The sequence below is a fragment of the Coregonus lavaretus genome (genome assembly GCF_964263955.1).
Source record: "Coregonus lavaretus genome assembly, chromosome: 16".
Lineage (NCBI taxonomy): Eukaryota > Metazoa > Chordata > Actinopteri > Salmoniformes > Salmonidae > Coregonus > Coregonus lavaretus.
The window spans coordinates 22225057-22240190 of NC_140003.1; the positions used below are offsets into that span (position 1 = coordinate 22225057).

A 15134-nucleotide genomic window follows, 5' to 3' on the forward strand; every position below is an offset into this window, starting at 1 on the left:
CGTAGGCTGTTAAATAAAAGGTGCTATAAAAAATGCTTCTCACCATCTCTCTTCCCAGTGCAGTGGATACCCCTTTCTAATTCTCAGTCTTTTCTCCTCTCTTTTTCTGTTCTCTCTCTCGCTATCTGTCCCCCTTACTCTCTCTCTCTCCTTCACTCAGACATAGTTCACACATATTGTTGGCTGGCAGTGTCCAGAGACTAGTGTGTAAATAAGGCCAGTCCATTTGGCTTGTGTGTGTGTGTGTTCTCTCTGCTCTTTGATAATTGGTAGGTGTCCTCTATTGCCTGGCAGCCTCTCTTATGGACAATCCCAATATGAGAGCTTTGGCAGACCAATAATACTGATCCCAGGACACTGCCCCACACTGATGCATCCAGCAACACACACACATGAATGCATGCACACACACATACACACATACACACACACACACGGTACATTTATACACATCTTCTTCTGTCTCTCACGAGGCTAGAGTGGGGACAGAGTTGGCATCCCTTACTGTTAGAGTAGACCTTCCACCCCAGAACCCAATCCCCTCCACCTTCGCCTGCTTCTGCCCACACTGCCCAGTTTACATTCCCCACACATGCTGGTGCAGAACAACTCTCTCTCTCTCTCTCTCTCTCTCTCTCTCTCTCTCTCTCTCTCTCTCTCTCTCTCTCTCTCTCTCTTTCTCTCTCTCTCTCTCTCTCTCTCTCTCTCTCTCTCTCTCTCTCTCTCTCTCTCGCTCTTCTCTCTCTCTCTCTCTCTCTCTCTCTCTCTCTCTCTCTCTCTCTCTCTCTCTCTCTCTCTCTCTCTCTCTCTCTCTCTCTCTCTCTTCTCTGTCTCTCTCTCTCTCTCTGTCTCTCTGTGTTTGAGCCTGACTGTTTGTTGATAATCTAGATAAGCTACCAGGCTCCCTAAAAACAAGCCTGGGGTTTCAGGGATATGATAGTAGCCACGCGTTTGGCTATCTGTTCTGTCTCTGAGGAAGTCCATGTGGGGGAGGGATATTCTTTACAGTATGTGTGTGCCTGTGTAAGTGAAAACATAGTGATTGTATTTCATATATAATATTTTGGTAGTTTTTTGGACTGATCTTTTTGTGATTGTGTATTTATGTGTACATATTCTGTCCATTTTCCTTAACTTTCTTTTTCTTCTGTCTCTCTGTCTGTGCCCCTCTAGGCCCTTACCCTCGGGCAGTAGCCCCCCCTGGTGGTTGGAGGGGGATGGAGCGTGGTGGCGGGGAGAGCCCCCGCATGCAGGACAGTCCTGAGCGGGAACGGCGGGGGGGCAGCCCGGACCTCAGTGGACCCCCGCCAGGGAAGATAAGGCGTTTGGAGCTCAATGGGAGCCCCACTGGGCCACGCCTCCTACTCCACAACGGCAACCCACACAGACCTCTGGGAGGTAGGACACTCCAAAACACACCCACCGTGTGCACTTGTACACATTGATAGAAACTACCTTCCATCCAATGTTTTACACCAATCCAATGCTTTTAAATCCATGATGGGGAGTGTGCAAGTGTGGAGAATCAGGATACAGCCACATCCCTGATAGTTAGTCTCCCTTTGTCTTTGCCCTACTCTCTCTCTCTGGCCCTTACCTTCTGGTAATTAGGACCAGAACGGGAGTTTTGGACGCACTCCTGACCTTAGTTATACTGCACATTGCCATACACTCTAGAGTTCACAAGGCCCATTGCAGTATTACATAGGACTGTATAATAAGCCTAATCCTTAGCATTGAGTTTGGATCAATTCAATCCCATACCAGGCTGTGCTGTTTAGATCTAGTGCGCTCCATAAGAGTGCCGTGGGAACTATATAACACTGAGGTTATTGAATAAAGTAGGGCTATATAAAGCTGATTTATACTCCTCTCTAGGTTATCGATCGCTCTGCATACATAAGGTTGTTAATGTATGTGTGAGAATATACAGTACACACACACACACACACACACAATAGAGAATATTAGAGAAGAGACAGGAAACTTGGAGATGCGCGTGAGAGGAGATAGGGGGGAAATGAGGGAGACGGGGAGATGGTACTTCTCTTCCTGTGCCCTAGCAGCAGCTGGAGTGGATGGTTAGTTTTAATGAGGAGTTGTCTTTGAAGGTAGGAAACTCAATGTGTCTCCTCCAAACCACAGCCCAGTCATGAGGACTAGGCCAAACACACAGTCACATACAGTGTATACATTCTATGGAACACTCTCACATTCAGATGCATACTATTGAACACATTCACACAAACACACTGTAGGCCTATGAACACTCACACAGTATACACACATTCAGTTATACAGTACATTCATAGATCTCTAGATTCATACACTGAACAAAAATATAAACGCAACATGTAAAGTGTTGGTCCCATGTTTCATGAGCTGAAATAAAAGATACCAGAAATTTTCCATACGCACATTAAGCTTATTTCTCTCCGATTTTCTGCACAAATTTGTTTACATCCCTGTTAGTGAGCATTTCTAATTGCCAAGATAATCCATACACCTGACAGGTGTGATATATAAAGAAGCTGATTAAACAGCATGATCTTTACACAGGTGCACCTTGTGCTGGGGACAATAAACGGCCACTCTAAAATGTGCAGTTTTGTCACACAACACAATGCCACAGATGTCTCAAGTTTTGAGGGAACGTGCAACTTGCATGCTGATTGCAGGAATGTCCACCAGAGCTGTTGGCAGAGAATTGAATGTGAATTTCTCTACCATAAGCTGCCTCCAACGTCGTTTTAGAGAATTTGGCAGTATGTCCAACCGGCCTCACAACCGCAGACCTTGTGTATGGCGTTGTGTGGGTGAGCGGTTTGCTGATGTCAACATTGTGAACAGAGTGCCCCATGGTGGTGGTGGCGTTATGGTATGGGCAGGCATAAAATACGTACAACGAATACAAGTGCATTTTATTGATTAGCAATTTGAATGCACAAAAATACAGCGACGAGATCCTGAGCCCCATTGTGAGGCCCATTTTATTAAAGGTATCTGTAACCAACAGATGCATATCTGTATTCCCAGTCATGTGAAATCCATAGATTAGGGTCTAATGAATTTATTTCAATTGACTGATTTACTCATATGAACTATAACTCAGTAAAATCTTTGAAATTGTTGCATGTTGCGTTTATATTTTTGTTCAGTATAGATCACACACATGCATATATTTAGAGCATATACAGTATTACACATGTCCATTCCCACATAATCCCACTACTAACAAGATCTAAAGGAAAGGAAGGAGAGGGTGATAGATACAGAGAGTAACTGAGAGAGAGAGAGAGAGAGAGAGAGAGAGAGAGAGAGAGAGAGAGAGAGAGAGAGAGAGAGAGAGAGAGCTAGCTGGAGCTGCTCTGTGTTGACAGTTATATTTCCCTGTTGGGGGAAATTCACTTACTTGAATTGGCACAGAGCTACAGTGTGTAATTCACTCCATAAGAGCCCATCGAACTGCGAGCCGGGATGATTAATGGAGAGGAAATAGAAATATAGGAATTGACTGATTAAAACAAGGGAGAGAGAGGGGGGGGGGGGGGGGCTCTAATGGTGCTGCTGTACCGTGTGTGTGTGTGTGTGTGTGTGTGTGTGTGTGCGTGTGTGTGCGTGTGGTATTGCTCTACTCTTATTATTAGTGCTGGGTGTTTGCCTAATGCTCAGACCCTCATTTCTTGTGAGAGCCTTAATTAATTGCCAGTCGACAGGTGGCCTACAATCAAAAGCCTTTCAGGAAAAATAGGGATATTGGTGAAGGAGAACTCATGTTGTTGCTGTTAGCCAAAAGGATAGTGATATCTGATAGTGGGGTGGGATTTTGGGAGTGGGACCAAAAATAAAAAATACAAATTCCCATAATGAAAGATTGAGAATTAGTCTAGTTTAAATGTTGACTATTGTGTTAACCAGCTACTATTGCTACTGCTTACAAGTTATCATTCTATAGTGCGCTACATAATAACTACTGTAGTAGGGTGAGGATCTATAGAAAACCACAGCAGTTGAAACAATATTGAATATGGGGCGAAAAACATCATGCCTAGATAGCTGGGAGTGAAAGAGCCCTAGTTGTCAACTGATGTGGTCAGGAAAAACTCCTGGCCTCTACTCACTGCATTCTTTGACAGTTTGTGTGACTGCCCGACCGACGTTGGTGACCTGTGGGCAGGTAACGGTGCCAGGTCTGATGTGAAAGAAGGCTCTGGGCAGTTAAGAAAAGTATGTAGGCATGGTGTGGACCATTATCACTCTGGGAACGGTTACCATGCTCCAGCTTTATCCATGAAATTAGCAGTTCAATTATAAATAATATACAAGGACCTGCAATAAATCGTCCAAAGCAGAGCCGTTCGAACTTGCATAGCATGTCTACTAAATTATGGAAGTGATAAACTGATAAAGGACACAATAGCTTGTATTAGCGTTTGATCCAGAAAGCACCAACTGTACTCTTGTGGCATTCAATCAATGTAAATAACTTATGAAAAGCAGTCTCAAGCTTATCAATATCAATTGATATTGACACTTTGAATGGTGATTCTCTCTGCTAACCTTTTATGATGTCTTTGCATAGCCATTGTTATTTCACCTTTAATCTAAAGAATATCCTTGCCATTAGATTAGGTCCTCTGTAGCTCAGCTGGTAGAGCACGGCGCTTGTAACGCCAAGGTAGTGGGTTTGATCCCCAGGACCACCCATACGCAAAAAATGTATGCACGCATGACTGTAAGTCGCTTTGGATAAAAGCGTCTGCTAAATGGCATATTATTATGTTAGCTACTGTCTATTACTTGGAGAGGATTTAAGAGACAATACTACAACTGAATAAACAGCCATTGAAATTATCCATTGATTGTTTCAGGTAATTTGCATTTGCACATTTCAAATGAACTATACATATAATATATAAAGTATTCCATGCAGACCTAATTAGACTGAATATTTTACCTTCTTAGCATAAGAATTACTTAGCCTAACATTCTGGTACATTTTTCTCTACTCTCTCTCTCTTCTCTCTTCTCTCTTCTCTCTCTCTCTCTCTCTCTCTCTCTCTCTCTCTCTCTCTCTCTCTCTCTCTCTCTCTCTCTCTCTCCCATGTCCCCCCCTCCAGGTCTGATGATCCCAGTGTTCTGTGTGGTGGAGCAGGCAGGGCCTGATGGAAGGATGCAGCGTGAACGAGAGCGTGAGGAAGTGGAGAGGAATGAGGGACACAGAGAGGAGCATGCTGAGTTTGTCCTGGTCAGGAAGGATATCCTCTTCAACCAGCTGGTGGAGACGGCCCTGCTGGCCCTGGGGTACTCCCACAGCTCAGCCGCTCAGGCCCATGGTGAGTACTGTAGCCTACACACTGACCCACAGTCAGACTACTGTATCAACGAAGCACCAGCCATAAAGACTCTACCTGCTACTGAGTTAGAGCTGTAACTGATCTAGGGCCAGTTAGCAATACAGCTGAAAACAGTTCTCCCACAGAGTCTGCACATAATAATAATAATAATATGCCATTTAGCAGACGCTTTTATCCAAAGCGACTTACAGTCATGCGTGCATACATTTTTGTGTATGGGTGGTCCCAGGGATCGAACCCACTACCTTGGCGTTACAAGCGCCGTGCTCTACCAGCTGAGCTACAGAGGACCACACACATACACACACCTGGTACAGAGTTAGCGCTTTATTTCAATATTTCTCCACTGGAATCTGGCAATGCAAAACGCCAGCCCAATACTGTAGGCCTACTTAACACTTAAAGTTATCACCTTGGAACAGGGTGTATTTTCGACTGATCTGTGACCAGTAAACACAACAGACCAGCTCTAAACAGATTAACTGGTACTGAGTTCGAGCTTTGGCACTGCTGTATTCCAACTGATCTAGGACCAATTCACACACCGATCTAGGACGAGGCCAACTACACAAAGTGTTAGAGAGCACACAGCAATAATTGACTGTAAGGGACTCTAGCCAGATGATACACTGACTGTTATGGTGTTTTGTGCTCTCAGGGAAGGACTAAGTAAAGAATGTTTGGAAAACACAACTAAAGAGCAGACAGTCTGAGAAACTCATTAAGCACAGAACAAAGAGTTGAAAAATAATGAGTCTAGTTCCTCCAAGAGGCAAAAATACTATGTGGATGACTACATTTGTCTAAGGATATGCACATGCTTTATTGTGTGTGTGCGTGCATGAGTGCTGTGTATGTGTGGGAATGTTTATGTGTGAGAGGTCTAGGGGAGGAACATAATAATGGTGGAATTTCTTGTTGCACACATGTTTGTCATCTCCAGGAGGACAGTGCAGTTTACTTGTGTTCACTAAACTGGGGGAGTTGCTTCACGTTGATATATGGTAATAATAGACACAACCAGGCAACTGACATACATTGACTTAAACTGAAATGGTGTGTGAATACTGGTGTGAATAATGGTGTGTGAATAATGGTGTGTGTGAATAATGGTGTGTGTGAATAATGGTGTGTGTGAATAATGGTGTGTGTGAATAATGGTGTGTGTGAATCTCCTTCTTTTCATGTCTCTACATTAAGAGTCTCATTGGTTTCTTAGGGGCTATTCATGGTAGTAGGCAATAACTGAACTGCCGCCCCTGTGTGTCAGAAAAATACCTACTTTTTGTTCTGTTGCTAGTATTGAATATGTATTGCAGTATTATTGCTATACATCAAGATAAGTCATTAAAAGTATCACTGTCATGGCCCCAGCTTTGTTTACCAGACAAGTAACAGCCAAGCCAAACAATGTGTCATCTGGAGAGGCTCTAATTTCAAATATCACGTCATTTATAGTTTGACCTGACAAATCTCATGTAGTGTGATGTACGTGAGAGACCTCACTTCATACAGTACACCCACACATCGTAACAGACAGACTGGCACAGCACAGGTAATCCCTGTTTACTGCCTCAAGGTCAACAACCCTTATCACTGTCTGAATGAACTCCTCTCTTCTCTGCTTTCCGTCACTTTCCTCTCTGCCAAACCACCTGAAACACACTGTACTGAACGGTACTCTGTACCCACTGTACCCATATGCTCTAACATGTTCCCTACATGAACTCCTCTTCTCTTCTTTTCTCTTCTGTCTGCTTTACTCTGCCATACTACCTGAACCACAGACTGTACTGTACTCTGTACCCCCCTGCTCTTACTGTCCCCTACATGACTCCTCCTGGGCTGAAAATACTACATTCATTATCAGAGGCGTCATGCCCATAGGGGGCACAGGGGCAAATGCCCCCTCAGATTTGTCCTGTATTTTTTACAAATAAGAATGTTGTTGTTGTTGTTTCTCTTATTACTACTAGCCACCTAGCAATTGTATGAAGTTGGCTTTAGCTAGCCCAGATAGGTTCCCAATCTCCCAACCTCATAACTAGCTACCAAGAAGCCATTTCAGGTTATCAATCAGGTTAGAGTAGCTAGCTTGTCTAACTATCTTAGCTGGCATGCCTGCTGGCAAGGTTGGTAGACTTTAGAAAAGCAACCAATAACTAAATGTACTGAATAAGACTCACATTCCTTTCAATCTTTTCCCAGATTTTAGCAAAGAGTATTTTGTTTCTTTAAAAAAGAACCACCAGTTAGGAGGATACAGACAGGTCAAGATGTATGCTTAGATATACATATTTCTTTACATAGAATTAAGCATAATGATTATGGCTATAGATTGCAGGAAAAATTCTCCAACTTCACCACCCCCCAGCCATACTCACTTACTTTGTGCCCTCTCAGATATTTGGTGTTCATTATGACTGACAATTCTAAAGACATTGTTCAGAATGTTCAGAGAGTTCAGAGTTTTTCCTTGCCAGGGAAACTCCTGGCCTTAGTTTACAGCCCTGAATAGGGCCATTAACCAACCATAAGCAATTACCCTTATTTTCTATACAACCTATATTTTTACTGTATTTATTGTCTGAAGGCACTGAGGTGAACGTGAGTACCATCTCCACCCAAAGCCACATTTGGTCAAAGGGAGGTATTTTCCATTTTATGACTTTCTTTGAATTGTTTAGATAAAAGCTACTGTACGCAAATAGACAGAATTTAACTATTGTATTAGTCTGTTGATATCTTTTTGGTGTCGTAGTTTTAACAACAATCAATAATCAGACTATTACAGCTAGGATTGTACACATACACTGAGGGGAGAAAACATTAGGAACACCTTCCTAATATTGAGTTGCACCCCCTTTAGCCCTCAGAACAGCCTCAATTTGTCGGGGCATGGACTACAAGGTGTCGAAAGCATTCCACAGGGATGCTGGCTCATGTTGACTCCAATGCTTCCCACAGTTGTGTCAAGTTGGCTGGATGTCCTTTGGGTGGTGGACCATTCTTGATACACACAGGAAAAACCCTATGTCATGGAAAGAGCAGGTGTTCCTAATGTTTTGTACACTCAGTGTATATTGTTCCTATTATATCTCTTAAAAAGTCTTAACTGGCCTGGACAGTAAAGCATTTGCCATAGTATACAGAATGTTATTACTAGCTAGTAGTTGTAGCCTAGCCGTGTGTGCCAAGTATCAGGGGAGGTCCCTCTAAAACAGCAGGCCACAGTGGTCCCATGTCCACATCAATACAGTCCTCCTAAAAACATCCAGGCTGTTCAAAGCCATGTAGACTAAACCAGACATCACAAATCAAATCAAATGTGATTGCTCGCATACACATATTTTTCAGATGTTATCGCAGGTGCAGCTAAATGCTTATGTTTCAGTAATACCTAACAATACACAACAATACACACACATCCACATAAATAAAAAGAAAGGAATTAAGAAATATAGAAATATCAGAATGAGCAAAGTCAGAGTCTGGAATATAAATATATATGGACAGTATATGATGGTGTGTATAGATAGTATATGATGGTGTGTATAGACAGTTAATGATGGTGTGTATAGACAGTATATGATGGTGTGTATAGACAGTATGGACAGTATATGAATAGAAAAGGTGTGTACAGCAGTAGTTATATAGGACGAACCTTGACTAGAATACAGTATATACATATAAAGTGGGTAAAACAGTATGTAAACATTATTAAAGTGACCAGTGTCACAACAGCAGCAAACAAACGGCTACAGCAGCAACAACATAATCAGTAACAGTAACACTCCCCGGCCACACAGTTAAGCACATAGTCATACTGAATAAGTAGAGGAGGACAACTAATAATATAGCTGCTCTTCACGCCTACACACACACAAGCATGCAAGCACACACTTACACACGCACACACGCACACCCACGCGCACACACACACACACACACACACACACACACACACACACACACACACTCACACACACACACACACACACACACACACACACACACACACACAGACACAGACACAGACACACACACACACACACACACACACACAGACACAGTTAAACGAATACATACCCAAAAGACAGTTGTGTGCACGCATAGACACTCACACACCCACACAGTTGCATGCTCTGACATAAAGACACACAAATACCAACTCGCACACACACCCCCCCTTCCCTCCTCTTCCTCAAAAATACTTTGTTTTTTTAAATAAGCGTTTATGTTAAATGAATAATTTCTGGCTTAAATTATACATTTTTTCCTCTGTGGTCACTGACCAAAATTACACAGAGTCCGGGCTATTTTCTCCCTGTTTGAATTGTGTCCTGCATACTTGTGTCCCAGCGGTGTATTTAAATTCTCTCCCAGCACCACGGCCTTTCTTTAATTAGATCCAGTTAGTAATTAACTGGTGCATATTGTTTATTTCAGTTATAAGGGTCTGAAGGCTTTTATAGAATGGAAGGGACAGACCTGTACTTTAAGGCTTCAGACAATTAACGGTGGCCGGCCGGCCAGCCATACTGTAGGCCTCAGAGACGAGAGGAGAGTACATTGTTGCCCTGCTGCCACGTTACAGGGTCAGTGAGTTATACAGGACAAACTTTCAGTTTGGTTTTGTTTAGTGGATGTACAGACGACTCTAGACCTATTGTGAAATATGAGTCCTGTCACTCACAGTTGAGGTAGACGTTGCCCCTAACCACAGATCTAGGATCAGATTACCTTTAATCATTACCTGGCTCCTAACCTTAACCATTCGGTGCATAAATAAATATCCAACCTTGTATCAGTGGTTAGGGGGAACTTCTTCCTTCTCTGTCACACATCCCTGTTCCAGTCATATATAAAAAGTGTTGTGGTCTTACAGAACATAACAGTATTGGCAGAATGTATTCCTTCACCCTCACTGATTGTCCACTTTGTGTTTGGACCCCAGGAAGAGTAGCTGCTGCCTTGGCCGCAGCTAAGGTGGATCCCTAATAAATACAAATACACTTACCAGATAGACAGATGAATATGAGCGCTGGGTTTGGTTATGACGATATAAAGTAGAACGGCTGTGTCATGCATGTGGGGTTTCCCCTGGTGTAGCCAGGGGCATGGGGGGAGGGGGGCGAGACCTGGAACCAGTTTGGAATGAGGAGCCCTGCGTGAGCAGCTAGCCTGCTGCATCGCTTAAGCCGTGTTCCATAGGACAGTGTCTGTCTGTCTGTGTGTGTGTGTGTGTGTGTGTGTGTGTAGGCACATACATGTGTGTATGTGTTTCTGCGTGTCTCTGTGTCTGTGAGTACATGCGTGTCTGTCGAGGGTGTGTGTGTAAGAGCCAATTTATGCTTGATCCCAAAATGTGGTCAGAGGCGCCGAATGGATGGTGTGACGTGATTGCGAAGCGTCCGGAGGCACTGGGAGGCCAAATCAAGCTCCGTACCGCATCGCTGTGTGCCTCTCAAATTCTATAACAATGCAGAGGGCTCCGTATAGCTCCACATTGACATGATTGTTGACGGTAGGTGAGGGCGGGAGGTCCTGTATAAACGCAAACTCACTTCCTTGACAACTTCCTTCACAACAGCTCTGCGCTGCTTGGCGAAGCTCAAGAAGTATGAATGCCCTGACTTCTGCAGAGGCCATATCACCGTAAATGCTGCACGGCCGATGCAGACGGTGGATTGATCATGCAGTGCCTTTAAGAGAGAGAGAGACAATGAGAAGGAAAGAGAAAAAGCCTGTGTGTGTTTGTGGATGGATTTGTGTTTGTGTGGATGGGCACATATTGGCACAAGCCAAGCCACCAGTTGGCCACATGAAGGGATGTCTTTGGGAGGCAGAATTTTTATGTGGAAATGGGAACAATGATTTCTATTTTTAAAAAATATGGACATGAAGCAGGGGCCACATAACAAGGGGCCAAAACTGATTAATTAATAATGAATCCACCACTGCTATGCATGTGTATGCATACATGTGCACTTTAAAATGTATGCCAAACAAAAAACATTGATTTCAAAGTTTAACAAACCATACAACTCTATGCACAAGGACTACTTTTAAGAATTTACACTGAACCTTTTACAAAATCACATTTACTGGAAGAACTATGCAGATGCAAAGTTTGGTATTAGAATTTCGGTAAAATATCCCTCTGTTTTTTGCGACCACATTTTCCAAAAACTCTGTTAAATATCCACTCTGAATTAAGATTAAAAGATGTCTGCAGCTAGAATGGGGTGCCAGCTATGACATGACACCTTGACTTTGAAAAAAATTGATTTTGGTTATTGAACAGTAAGTAAAGTGGATTTACACCCGGTAACAGAATTGGGTTAAGGTTAGGGTCATGGGTCCCTGATCTGTACTATACATAAATGCATAATATGAATGTTCTTTTCTTCATGGTGATATATCCTAAATAGGTACACAAAGGTAGAAATATGCAATATCCTCATTTGCATATTTGAGTATTATTCTACACATTGGCTACTATTTTAATGAGCTCCGCCCCCAAACAAGACCACATTTGATTAGTCTGGACTGGACCAAATCAACATCTGTGGACGTTGAAATCAAGGCCAGAGCAGACTGACCAAATTTCAACTACTTTTCAACGTCCATGGACGTTCGGGGTCGGTCGGTGCTCAGTGGGTACGGATGCTGGTTACAGTAAATTAAAAGAAAGGGGGCTCATGGGTAGTTGTCAGCAAGAGCCGGGATCACTGGCGTAGCACATACCCCTGTAGCCCTTGCAAGGTGGGGGGCCCACGAGCTTAGCATATGAACACGTCATAAGCCATTATTATTATGTTTTATTACAGGAAACAGCACAATTATCTCTCAGCCTCATAGCAAAATGTGTACAATAGCAGGAAATTATCTCAGGGAAAATCCTTGTCCAGCAGGGAAACTTTATTTTTATAGTACAACATTTACATTTAGGGGAATTTGTTTGTTTTTGGAATTTTCAAAATACTTTCAATATTATTAATTTCTATGTCGGCTCTATGCCTGGAAATGCCCTTATTCCTAATATTTAGGATTGAAAATGGTTGAATAATGTATATATATGCCTTAATATATATTTTTTATAGACTCTTAGCTTTCATTTGATTCCAGATTTGACATGCTCCTATACCCTCCACTGTCCTCAGGGCCCCTAGCTAGCCGGCCTATACCCTCCACTGTCCTCAGCCCCCTAGCTAGCCGGCCTATACCCTCCACTGTCCTCAGGGCCCCTAGCTAGCCGGCCTATACCCTCCACTGTCCTTAGGGCCCCCTAGCTAGCCGGCCTATACCCTCCACTGTCCTCAGGCCCCCTAGCTAGCCGGCCTATACCCTCCACTGTCCTCAGGCCCCTAGCTAGCCGGCCTATACCCTCCACTGTCCTCAGGCCCCTAGCTAGCCGGCCTATACCCTCCACTGTCCTCAGGCCCCCTAGCTAGCCGACCTTTACCCTCCACTGTCCTCAGGGCCCCTAGCTAGCCGGCCTGTACCCTCCACTGTCCTCAAGCCCCTAGCTAGCTGGCCTATACCCTCCACTGTCCTCAGCCCCCTAGCTAGCCGGCCTATACCCCCACTGTCCTCAGGCCCCCTAGCTAGCCGGCCTATACCCTCCACTGTCCTCAGGGCCCCTAGCCAGCCGGCCTATACCCTCCACTGTCCTCAGGCCCCCTAGCTAGCCGGCCTATACCCTCCACTGTCCTCAGGCCCCTAGCTAGCCGGCCTATACCCTCCACTGTCCTCAGGGCCCCGAAGCTAGCCGGCCTATACCCTCCACTGTCCTCAGGCCCCTAGCTAGCCGGCCTATACCCTCCACTGTCCTCAGGGCCCCCTAGCTAGCCGGCCTATACCCTCCACTGTCCTCAGGCCCCCTAGCTAGCCGGCCTATACCCCCCACTGTCCTCAGGGCCCCCAAACTAGCCAGCCTATACCCTCCACTGTCCTCAGGCCCCCTAGCTAGCCGGCCTATACCCTCCACTGTCCTCAGGCCCCTAGCTAGCCGGCCTATACCCTCCACTGTCCTCAGGCCCCCTAGCTAGCCGGCCTATACCCTCCACTGTCCTCAGGCCCCTAGCTAGCCGGCCTATACCCTCCACTGTCCTCAGGGCCCCCAAGCTAGCCGGCCTATACCCTCCACTGTCCTCAGGGCCCCCAAGCTAGCCGGCCTATACCCTCCACTGTCCTCAGGGCCCCCTAGCTAGCCGGCCTATACCCTCCACTGTCCTCAGGCCCCCTAGCTAGCCGGCCTATACCCTCCACTGTCCTCAGGCCCCTAGCTAGCCGGCCTATACCCTCCACTGTCCTCAGGCCCCCTAGCTAGCCGGCCTATACCCTCCACTGTCCTCAGGCCCCTAGCTAGCCGGCCTATACCCTCCACTGTCCTCAGGGCCCCCAAGCTAGCCAGCCTATACCCTCCACTGTCCTCAGGGCCCCCAAGCTAGCCGGCCTATACCCTCCACTGTCCTCAGGGCCCCCTAGCTAGCCGGCCTATACCCTCCACTGTCCTCAGGCCCTCTAGCTAGCCGGCCTATACCCTCCACTGCACAATGAGACACACAATGAGGAAAACAGACCAGCTCTCCCAAATCAAAGCTAACCGAGCTATATACACACACACACACACACACACACACAGATCACACACACTGGACACACACTGGACACACACTGGACACACACACACAATGGACACACACACACACTGGACACACACACACACACAGAGGACACACACACACTGGACACACACACTGGACACACACACACACACACGCATTGGACAAACACACACACACACACAGGACACACACTCATACACACTGGACACACACACATACACACTGGAAACACACAATCAGGACACACACATACACACTGGACACACACACACACCTGACACACACACACACAGGACACACACTCAGGACACACACACTCACACACACTGGACACACACACACACACACACAGGACACACACACAGGACACACACACTCACACACACTGGACACACACACACACACACAGGACACACACACAGGACACATACACACAATGGACACACACACACACACACACACTGGACACACACACACACACCTGACACACACACTCACACATACTGGACACACACACACACACACCTGACACATACACACACACACACAGGACCCACACACACAGGACACACACACACACACTGGACACACACACACACACACTGGACACACACACTCACACACACTGGACACACACAAACACACACACACACACACTGGACACACACACCTGACACACACACTCACACACATTGGACACACACACACACACACCTGACACATACACACACACACACAGGACAACACACACACAGGACACACACTCACACTGGACACACACACACACACACACACACACACTGGACACACACACTCACACACACTGGACACACACAAACACACACACACTGGACACACACACATACGCTGGACACACACACACACTGGACACACACACACTCACACTGGACCCACACACATACACACTGGACTCACACACACACGACACACACACATACACACTGGACAAACACACACCTGACACACACAAACACACAGGACACACACACTGGACACACACACACACACACACACACACACACACACACTGGACACACACACACCTGACACACACACACAAAGGACACACACACACACACTGGACACACACAAAAACACACACTGGACACTGGACACACACACT

The 15134-nt window shown here is 45.4% G+C and overlaps 1 protein-coding gene across 1 annotated transcript in view; it reads left to right on the forward strand.

The window, feature by feature from the left end:
- Nucleotides 1-1202: 1202 nt before the first annotated feature.
- Nucleotides 1203-15134, forward strand: part of LOC311144094 (DNA-binding protein SATB2-like) — a gene marked incomplete at its 3' end in the record, with an annotated part of 46824 nt that continues 32892 nt past the window's right edge. Inside the window, exon 1 of the mRNA XM_084180062.1 lies at nt 1203-1398. Coding sequence (XP_084036188.1) covers nt 1218-1398 — 181 coding nt within the window. The 5' untranslated portion in view covers nt 1203-1217. The remainder of the gene's footprint in view (nt 1399-15134) is intronic.